This window comes from Haliotis cracherodii, unplaced genomic scaffold (assembly GCF_022045235.1).
Source record: "Haliotis cracherodii isolate W230 unplaced genomic scaffold, xgHalCrac1.p SCAF_4, whole genome shotgun sequence".
Classification (NCBI taxonomy): Eukaryota; Metazoa; Mollusca; class Gastropoda; order Lepetellida; family Haliotidae; genus Haliotis; species Haliotis cracherodii.
The window spans coordinates 46,223,113-46,235,137 of NW_027266297.1; the positions used below are offsets into that span (position 1 = coordinate 46,223,113).

General features: G+C 37.7%; 1 protein-coding gene across 1 annotated transcript in view; it reads left to right on the plus strand.

Annotated features, from left to right (window-relative positions):
• Positions 1-445: 445 nt before the first annotated feature.
• The window catches only part of LOC139478673 (ceramide kinase-like), a 36,345-nt gene continuing 24,765 nt past the window's right edge, over positions 446-12,025 (plus strand). Inside the window, exon 1 of the mRNA XM_071261238.1 lies at positions 446-741. Within this exon, the coding sequence (XP_071117339.1) occupies positions 588-741 (154 nt within the window). The 5' untranslated portion in view covers positions 446-587. The remainder of the gene's footprint in view (positions 742-12,025) is intronic.

The following is a 12,025-nucleotide window of genomic DNA, read 5'->3' on the forward strand; positions in this document are numbered from 1 at the left end:
TTGAGCAAGAGTGATTTCAAACTCTGGTAAAGTTTCTTTTGGACGTCAGTTTATATCATGTCAAGAATTTGTATTGATGTATATATGTATAAATGTATATCATGTCAAGAATTTGAAGTGATGTATATATGTATAAATATTTTTCGTGTCAGTATCCGGGGTTATTTCATACAGACTGTAGTCGCAAGCACATGCTAATCACAACATGATTATCTGTCGGCATATCAAAGAAACTGGCTACGTTGGACGACCCCGTTCTGTGTATGTGACACAACCTAGAGGTTTATACATTAACTGTTAAAATGTTATTGTAATGCATTACAATAACGTTTAACGCGTGAATGAGTTTCTGGCAACAGGCAATCGGTGTTCCATAGTGCAACATACGCAAGGAAAAAGACAACCCCGTGTCGACTTGACTGAATTACACCTGCCAACGCCCCCAGGTACATGGGTTTCCACACGCCACACTGGGTAGTTTCACTTTCTTTTCTGAGAAGTGCTGCAGTCCCTAGAAAGTATCAGGTGTAATATCAGTATCATGTAGGCTGTCATCAATTGTAACCATTGTCTGTGTTCCAGAAACTATGAAGTCCAGTAGACACAAGAACCCAGGGCCGCCTGACCAAGGGAATCCCGGACGGGGGCGAGCGTGGGGAGACTTTACTGTGTCAGGAAGAGATGCCAGCCTTCAAATCATAGACTCTGGCCTCACCTGGAAAGTTCAAGGTCATGCAGCAGGTTCGTCTTATGCAGGAGCTGTATTAGTGATGTAGTTCTGAGTTGCCCAGAGTGTATCGTGGTTTATGCCGGGGTCAGCAACGTTTGTAATATTTACTATAGCATACATCAGACCTAATCCAGACATAGCAAGTAGTAGTATAGGTAATGGGGGTTCTGCCGAAACTCCAATGGAGCAAGATTTATATACCTATGTGTATACTGCTACTACAGATGGACTTTTTTATGTGTAAATGATGAGGAGATTAACGAAAGTCATGAGATTAAGTTGAATTGACTCTATCTCACCACCACCTGGAGTCAATCAATGCTTCTATGATATAATTGTGTTATAGGTAATGGGGGTTCTGCCGCAACTCCACTGGAGCCGGATTTATATACCTATACCACCACTACAGAGGGAATTTTTTATGTGTAAATGATTATGCGATTTAACGATAGTCATGAGATTCAGCTAAATTGGCTCTAGCTCACCACCACCTGGAGCCAATCAATGATACCATTAGTATAAAAACGATGATGAGACTAAACTAAATTGTAAGGAAAATATTCTCTATTATTTTTACACATACGTATACCATTATTTCTAACGAAGTGATATTCAACATTTTTACTAAGTTCTTCGTTCATTTTACTAGGAGACCAGACTATATACTTGGTAATTAGAAAGAAACAATTGATGACCGTATTTGGCTGGATTGACATCATTGATATAATATATACCTTATGGTAAGTCCTGAGACTCCGGCAGCTATTTCCATGCCAAGTACGAAAGGCGCGGCGATTATAGTTGATTATAGGCCTGATAATATTTCAAAGGCATTTTCCGGTGAATCTCCGAACAAAACTTCAATAATAAGCATAGAAATATTAGGTATTGCACTCAAGTTCTGTTTAATATCATTGAATTCAGTAACCAAATTTAAACTAATATTTTGGACTGCCGGACGACTATATAACATATAACCTGGGTTTTCTGGCAGGGGGGTGACTAACACACTTTTTCGTTTTGATGGGATATAAGCAGTGAGTACGATCCCACTATCTATTATCTTAGTTGAATTATGTGCCTTACCTATCATCACATATGGTGGGGTAATGACGATATTCAGTAGCCACTCGATGTTTGCTTCGACCATAGTCCATTTATTATCACCGTTCAGAATAATATTGTACGAAGTATTCTTATGGAGTCTACTAACGTCGACATTGCTTAAATCTTCTAGATTACCTGTGAATGTAACTTCTTTCCGCTTGTATACATTATCGTGTAAGTGTAAAGCTTATAACTTACCATCGGTACCGGGTTTACCGAATCCTTCTGTGTCTCCTAGATTGGAAAGTGCAATTGTATTACATTGTCTGAGTGTTCCAGGGCCTGATGAATCAACCATTATTTATAATATGGAGTGTTACACTTAAGTATCCTATATGTACAGGTTGGTGTTTTACATCTAATACAGAAATTTTGAGGTCTGAAATAATACCACGTTTTAATTTTTTATATTGTAATGTTGAGAAAGATTCCGTTCTACCGCTATTGTATTTTTCATCTTTCACTGGAATAGATCTGAGCAGAGTTGAAGGACTTTCTAGTTGAATATTATCCGTCGTACTGATCTGATCAAGATGGATGCACAACTCTTTATAGGGAACTAAATCAGGTAATTTAACTCCATGCAATGTTTTGTTTGGTGGTATTACTCCCACGCATGCAAATCCAAGTGTATCTAATACGGTATAGTCAAGAACTACAAGCCCTTCTCCAGAGTTAAAAATCAGCATCCCATTCGACTCATTTTGTGTGAGACTAACTCCCAAAGGCTTAAAAAATTCATCATTGAGTGAGCATACACTGTAATACCCATCAGGTATAAGGCGTTTTTTGCTATTTATTACTGTCTGAGTATTACCTCTTGCAGCACTTTTATTGGTCCACTGTGGGTAATACGTTACATCACAGATAGCGACTTCAAGTTGTCCATCCGAGTTATCAATAGTATGAAGCAGTTGAATAGACTGACCATTTGCTATTCCCGGGAGTGTAACATACATATTAAATATACAATGATACTATATCATAACTTAAATATGAAATCAACTTATATTACTAATCAGTTGATTTTAGTTAGTGCCTCTGGTGCTAAGTTTTTTGTTGAATTCCCTGATATCTTTGAAAAATACAGGTTCACGGCAACTAGCGATAAAATAGTGCACAATTGGTTTCACAATCCGATGCAATTTTGGCAGAATCAGTTAAACTTTGCCATATGGTGTGCAACAACAGGATGTGGTGTATCTCTTTATGCCCCAGGATTTGAACTAAAAAAGTCTGTTTTATCATTTCACGTGTACTATCAGATTAGACGTATACTTAAAGAAATTAGTGCTCCATTACCGCAGGATCGAGCATGGAATGCATCCAATAATCCGTACAATAGGTTCGCGTATGAACGTATTTGTCAGGAATTTAATATTTCTACGAGTAAAGATTGGCATATTAAAGGAATTAACCATGGTCTAGGTGTTCCGTACAGCAGACAAAAAACTGTTAAAGAAGAAAGCGATGATGCCGTTGAAAAAAATCATCAACCATTCGATCCATTTAAGTTGTTACAGAAAAACAATCTTTTTGTAAGATTACATAATCTTAATCATGGCTGGGAACTTTCGAGTAACTATTGGAGAGGCTCTCTTATGAGTTTTAAGGGTGGTTTGGCTTATATTGTTACAAAATTTGTATAACTGAACGATACCGCAAACGCTTGGAATGAATTTCTTAATGATAAAACGGAAAATAATTTTACTAACCAAGGAGTTGTAAGAGTTAATGAATCAATAAGAACTTATGTATGGGCAATTTTCGGTGCACAATCGCAAACATGAACGTCCATTATTGGTTCTGGGACGGCGCAAGATGCACAAAAACAGTTTGTCGGAAACATGGAGGATGCTATTAATTCACCAGTTGACATACCATCTTCTATAAAGCGTTATCAAGATGTATTACAGTACGCTCACCAAAGTGGACTACGTTTATGCGCCGGGACTATACATGTCTCCTAGTAATATGGAACTTAAGATCGGTCAAGTGATAGGTTATAATAATAAAATTGTTATTGCTACCGATCAACAAAAAACAGGTATAAATTCAGATATTAATGTCGAATTAATAACGCAAACAAACTCAGGCGAAACGGGGTTAGTCAAGCCACAGATATCTACTAACGCTCAACCATCTACTAACGCACAACCACAAGTGCCACCGCATATTGTAACTAAAAATCGACAACATATCGATGAAAAAACAGCGCTTGTAGTGGGTGGGGTCGCGGCTGGTTTACTCATGATTTGGATAAATAGTTCTTAGCGAACTGATTTGGTTAAATAGTTCTTAGCGGATACGTACAACAGCCCTGCAATTGCTACGATCAGTGCCCACAAGTTTTGACTAAGCCAAGTGGTGGTCTTAGCTAATAACTTCAAGAGCCAGGAAACTATAATCCCTATTATACTGGGAAGTGCAAATGCAGCTTTCCTAGCAAGGTTTCCCAGTGCTGAACCTAATGCTTTTAAATGCTTTTTTATCCACTCTTTTATGCCACCCGACCTAGGTGGTGTGGGAGGTGTGGGTGGTCCACTGCCACCGATTAACGCGAGAGTCAAAGTCGATATAATAAATCCCAATGCGGTTAAAATACTGGCCACGGTTATTCCTTGTTCTCTGAACAATGTTTTAATTTTATCGGCCAGTGTAGTGTTGAGGACTTGATCGATAGTTTCTCGAATTCGACTGATTTGCGAACGAAGTGCCTTTCTATTACTGGAAGGAGCCTCGAGACAGGCCGATCTTTCGTCTTCTAAGTGATACAATCTTTCTGCAACGCGACGTCTACTGAATTCATCACCCGTCTGTTCAAGTTTTGTTTTCTCAAAAGCTATATGCTTGTCGATTTCAGATAGCTTGGCTATATTATTGAGAGTTCTCCCCTCATTGTTTGCATTGCCTTGTCAAGACCTCATAATTCCTAATACTGAACTCCGAAGATGGTACCTGTAACGTGGAGCTTAGGGGCTTACGAGTACGAGAATTCATAAGATCAATATCCGGAGAGCCACGCAGTCACAATATTCATTTACTATATAATTCAAACTTTGAATAGTTGCGACCAATTGGGGTTCTTTTAAAGGTATCGTAATAATCATTAACGGTTGATTGTAAAAGTTCATCGTTAAGATTCATGCCACCAAAGCTGGTTTCATCAATACCCTCTTCGATTGTACTAGGGTTATCAAAATCATCTACATTAAAATTATCCATTTTTATGTTAAACATAAGGTTACATAATTTCAATAGAACAATGTCTTCGCAATACGGACGCAAGTTAAACCCACAACATAGACTTAGAGATCCATTAGGGGTCAAAGCAATTCGTCAGTCTGTAACTATAACTAATAACCCGAGTACCATCGATCAGAATCAAACGGTTCTGGTTCGTTTTCCTAATCTCGGCGCACATGATGTGTTAGTTCCGGGAACTGTCCGACTAGCATTTACTATTAATTTGACTTCTGCCGACGTTAACAGGGAGCCTGTTCAGAACATAGGTCGTGCTATCATTAAGAAAATCTAGATTAAAATTAGCAGTAATGAGGTTTTGAGTATCGATGATAGCGATGTATACTATTGTTACATGGATCTCTGGAGAATGGATAAAACTTACAGTACCAAGGTATTTGTAATTGGAACACATTGAAACTGCGTGTGGGTGCTGAAAATGGTGATAATACCGTCGTAAAAGATCTCGCTGTTGCCGGCGCATTAGGTAACCGATTCTATATTCCGCTCGACTTTGAATTACTAGATTCCCACATGCCCTTTCATCAAGCATCCCTAGGCGATAGGTTAGAATACAAACTCACTTTTAATGACTACGGAAGAGTAATCAGAGCTGCTGAAGATGCTAGCTATTCCAGTGACAATATGTCGCTGGAGTATGATATGATAACAGATCCTGAATTAGCCAGACAAATTCGTAACCAGTATACAGGAAGTTTAGCCATTTTGTACGATTGCGTGCTTCGACACCGAAAGATCACGAGGAACAGAAAAGATACAAGGTGGAATATCAATCTAAACGTACCTACGAGGCCTTTGAAGGGTATTTAATGTTGTTCGAGGACCCCTCCGATGCATTTAAAAGAAATACCGAGAAGTTCTATAATCCCAAGATTACAAAAGTAGAATTGACTATCGAGGGCATTCCTAATCAACTATATAGTCAAGGAATGCTAGCGTATCAACAGTGGGATGAGATTAAAAAACTTCCTTCTATAAAACGAAGCCCAGAAGTTAATGCGGTTGTGAAAGATCTGTCTCTCGGGGGTGTATCGATCGGTGAATACCTCACCATGAAGTACGCGCTATGGCTCGACATGCGAACAACGGACGATGACCAACTACATGGCAGTGGGCGGAGAATAGAAAATGCCAGCAAGGGTGTCACTATACAGATAACGAAGCTCCAGGAATCAGCTGGTAAATTAAAAATATATTTGTACGTGATTATGGATGCGCAACTTAATATACAGAATGGACGATTCGTGCAAACAATCTATTGATAATCTTTTACCTAAAGAACAAGACTGCGCTATCATATGCGGGCAAACGGGTTGTGGAAAAACAGCTTTTATTCTAGATATTTTACAAAGTCATTATCGGGACGTTTTCAACCATATTATTATTCTGTGCCCGACTATAAGGGTTAATAAAACATACCTATCGGGAGATTGGGTAATGGATGACGACGGGGTACACAGAGTTGATCCGGGCGATCGTTTACAAGACTATTTACGAGTATGTCACGAAAAATACAAAGGAGAATCAACCCTTTTCGTAATAAACGATTGCAGCGCGAGTAACCCTGTCCTGAAAGATCTCAGAGAGCAGACCAAATGGGTAGCCTTGTTTCATTGCAAAGAAAGACAAATTCGAGTAATGTCTATGCGAAAATGATGTTATTTATACCAAGCTCGAACGAGATAAAGTCAGAAAACTGTTAGCAGCAACGAAGCACTGTAAACTCGTATTAAAAACCGATCAACCAGCTGCTTCTGCAATTGCTTAGCAAAATGTGGCAAAATTATGGTAAAATTATACCAAAATGTGGCAAAATTATAGCAAATATAGCAAAAAGATAGCAAAATGTGGCAAAATATGGCAAAATGTGGCAAAATTATAGCAAATATAGCAAAATTATAGCAAATATAGCAAAATAATAGCAAAAATACGATAAATTGAACATTAGCGGTTAATATGACAAAATGTGGTTCGAAATCCTCATTCTTTCACAACAGTTTATTATTACGGGATGTATTGGATATGTCATATTATATTATGTTAGACTTAAATATCTCCTTAGGTATTACATTATGGAATGCAACGAACTCATCGAACAAATGCTCAAAGAATCTGATCAACATGCAGAAGAACCTATGACAGATAAATCTTTAGATAAACATAGAGACTCACTGCTTTGGTAGCCGGTGGAAAATGTTCCCAATATTTTGGGGAAAACTACACCATCGAAAAAATTGATAACATGACTGACGAAGAAATTAAAAAACTGTACGCGCGTTACGAGTCTAGACTGGGAGCTACCATGACTAAAACGATACGGTCGGCTATATTACAACTATACACAGTCGTAGCTAGTACGTTTCTCCCTATCCCAACAGAACATCGCATGTATTTATGCGAATCTCTCGAGAAAGACCCATTCATCTAACACACTATAAGCTCAGTGAGCTGTGAGTTTTATCATAGATACGGAATGTTCTTAGCTCCACTCACCACAGCTTTAATAACGGCTAGGTATTGTCAATTTAAACGTGACCACTTAATAATAATGGAGACTCAACCACTCAACCAGTGACACCACCACAGATTGTGAACAAGGAAATAATAACCCTGATTGCACAACAGATAGTGAATGAGGAAATAACCACAAACACAAAAACAAGCCAGAGTGACGCGGAACCCAAAAAAAATCGCGGTGGTCAGCGGCTTGGCCATTGGCTATGCCCATTTCGCTAAAATGATTACTAAAGCCACACCTCCCAAGCTAGATTTTAATGGTTATGATATTGGTATGGTCATTCTTGATATTGGATTGGCTATGGCTACAAAAGATATGCTCATCAAACAAGGGCTTATCCCGGAAGACATAATGAAGTAATTAAACATTTGAATATTTTATATTATTGAACATTTAAATATTTTATATTCATATAAACATGGCAACAATTGCGATGATGGTCAGTGGAGCTATTGTTAATGCTCTAGCTTTTTCGGGGAGTAATTTTTTTATTTTCTAGTATGAGGGGTTCGGAGAGTAAAAGAATGCGAGAGCGAGTCACTCTAACTATTAATCAATAAATCACCAGTGGAGATGTTAGGCTGGGCATGCATTTAGACAAATGATGCTAGAAGTGTATATTTATCACAATGGCAAGAGGCACATCAACATGTAAATTCATACGCATGGGCCGATCACAAATTTGTGGAAAGAGCTGTATGTCGGATTTTTGTGGAATCCACTCCATTGCAATTAGAAAAGGGCACATTAATTATTCGTGTTCTGTATTTGGGATTGGGGTCAAAGGTAGTTACTGTTTATGTCAGAATCACGGTGCTGACAAGAAACGGTTTCAAATTATTTATGAGAGGAAAAAGGCTTACCGAAATGAGATAAATAGATTGGGTAGAATTCAAACCAATTAGACATTAGTTCACATGTATTTATATATCACAATGACTTATGTTGTCAGAGAGCTGAAAGCTTTAGCAAAGCAACGTGGTCTACGTGGATATTCTCGAATGAGAAAAGCTGAATTGATCGATTTACTCGGTTTGGAATACAACAAACCCCAGACTGTTAGAGAACTCAAAGCTCAAGCAAAAAACAGTGGTCTGAGAGGTTATTCTCGAATGAGAAGAGCTGAATTGATCGCTTTACTAGATGTTGATAATTAATCAGTTGACGATGTTGATAAAAAACAACAGGAATTAAAATTTGTACCCACATCCGCCGGCGTTGGTAAATATCTAAGAGGTTGGAAGATGGATATTAATTCTAACATGGATGTTAATGATGTTAAGCCCATCATATTGAGTAAAATTAACGAGGAGTTAGATGATTTACATAGTATAAAATACCAGCTGACGATTAAAATGTCATTGAGTAAAAGTAACACAGACAATATCACTGAATATACCGAACCATATTTCCGGAGCAATCAAGAAGTTATAACCGAATCCGATACTATGAACACATCATTAGATACGTCAATTCAGAGGATACAGGAAACTTTAGAACGCTGGACTAATAGAGTTTCGGGTTGGGGTGTTGATAAAATCGATAGTTTATATTTAGATATAGCAAATTACTTGCCCTTCAAAGGTGGATCTTATATAAATTTACATCCGTATTATAAAAAGGAAAAAGCCATAATTAATGTAAAAAATATATCTGATGACTGTTTAAGAATGATGATAAGATCTGCATTGTTCCCCGTAGATTCTAAAATTGCAAACAGACCTTCAAGCTATCCCCAAAACGATGGACTCAACTTCGATGGTATAGACGAACCTACACCAATATCACAAATTGATAAGGTGCAAAAGCAAAATAATTTAGCTATAAATGTTTTCGGACATTCTAAAGGAATTGTTGTACACAGGATAAGCTCCGATCCAGAACATATTCCCAGAATCAGTTCATTTCTAATCGAAAAAGATGGTAAATATCATTATACATGGATAAAGAGTTTAAGCAGACTATTATACGATCAATAGGAAGGATATGATCCGAGTAAACCTGATGGACATAAGGAAATTGTCATCACAGATGTAAGTATGCCATGTTTCCGAACAAGTCGTTCCTGTGTGTAAGCAGTTCGCGCACACACTGCTTTACTTCGCGGAAATAGATCTAAAAAGCATGAAAAAAGCATGCATGTGTACCACGTGTCGACAACCATGTCATTGTAATTCAGTTTGGCATTAGGATTAGGATAGGCAACATCGTTCGAGAGAGTAGTCATTTAGTGATCGGGATAATAATAGAAATTTGAAAGAAACTTTGTAAATGTAAATTGAAGTACAACAGTAATTCTTGTCTGTAATAAAACCATCGTAAATAAATTAGTGTCTTTGCCTGTCTATTGCACTTCTTCTATTTCTGCTGACCACCCGACACGCATATATTATATCTCGACGCCAACAATTTGTACGGATGGGCTTTGAGTCAACCTTTACCCACGTGTGGTTTTGAGTGGGTCGAAGTGAATAATATCCATAATATCAATGTGAATGATGTGAATAAAGGGTACATACTAGAAGTTGACTTTGAATATCCAAATTCGTTACATAAAGATCTTTACAGTTATCCGCTAGCTCCCGAAAGATTAATGGTTAATAAAGATTGGATGTCAGAATATCAACACTCCTTGATAGGTAATACTAGGTTAGCTAACGTAGAAAAACTCGTACCAAATTTGATGGATAAATATATATAGTTCACTACAGAAATCTCCAGTTATATCTATCTATATAGTTAGGTATGAAACTAAAGAAAATACACAGAGTTCTAAAGTTTGATCAAAGTCCTTGGATGGAGCCCTATATAAGGCTGAACACAGATTTAAGAAAGATAGCTACCAGCGATTTCGAAAAGAATCTATATAAGCTCTTGAATAACTCAGTATTTGGTAAAACTATGGAGAATCTAAGGAAGCGTGTTGATGTTAAATTAGTCAGATCTAATGAGGAAGAAAGACTCAGGAAACTTAGCAACAGAAGCAAGATATTCAATAACAACTTAGCCGCGTTGCATATGCAGAAGAGTAATATAAAATTCAACAAACTGGTGTACGTTGGTATGAGTATTCTCGACATGTCAAAACACTTAATGTATAACTTTTATTACAACGAACTTAAGAACCAATACGGTGATAGATGCGAGGTGTTATATACCGACACAGATTCTTTGTTGATGGAAATACAAACCGAGGATGTGTATAAAGATATGACAGAAAAAATAGATATGTACGACACGAGCGATTACCCAAAAGATAATCCACTACACAGCGTAGTAAATAAAAAGGTGTTAGGTAAGATGAAGGATGAATGTGCTGGGACTTCTATAGTGGAGTATGTCTTATTAAGACCTAAGATGAATTCTATAAAGAAGTCTGATGGAGAGATAAGAAAAGCTAAGGGTGTTAAGAAGTATGTTGTAAAAAAGCATATCAAACACAAACAGTATAAAGAAGCATTATTCAACGGTAGAACATTCAAACATGAAATGAACTCTTTAAGAAGTTACAATCATAGGATATATGGATTAAGAATGAACAAGACATCATTATCCCCCTTAGAAACAAAGAGATGGATTGATAATGATGGTGTAACTACCTATGCTTATGGTTACTTAGGGCGGTAATACTGTACTGTCGGGAACTATGAGCCCTGCCCGGTCCATCTTTAAGATAATAAAGAATAGGCTCTCCTTCTTTCATAACCAATTGACTAATGTTATACGTCTTAAGGGACCAAATCGGATCGGTTGCGCGACGTAGGCCTCCTTCGAGTTCACCAGACTGGTATAAATATCTTACGCTTACTCTATCCGGAAGTTCTTTGCCTCTCCTCGGTGCTGAAGATTCGGAGGTCACAGATTTCATTTTAATCGCATCGGATGGTTTCTTCACGATTAATCTCGTTACTTCATTATTCAGCGCTGATACAACAGCTGATAATCGTGTCACCCATTCGGTTGATCTCAATCGTTCCGATTTCATTTCGATCCCATACTGATAGACAAACAAACGTTCCGCTAATGTCGGGTTAAATCTTTCAACAATAGCTTGACTACAGTGGGCCTCTCTTTCACCATGCCTGATTTCAACATCGTGCTTTGTTAACAGTTTAGTTACCGATCCCATAAACTCGCGACCGTGATCTACTTGAAATTACTTAGGCCATTTTTATATACGACTCAGTGCATTAGCTACTTGTGTTGAATTTTTCGAGGTTAATGGCTCAGCCTCTTTGTATCGACTAGCCACATCCACTACGGTTAAAGCATATTTAAACATTTTGCGTCTTACCTTATCATGGGGAAGAAACAAGAGGTCAACCTGATGAACTTCATTCGTTGTAAAAATATCAAACTTCTTCCTCAGTATATAACGCGGTGCTGGTAAGTATATTTGCCACATC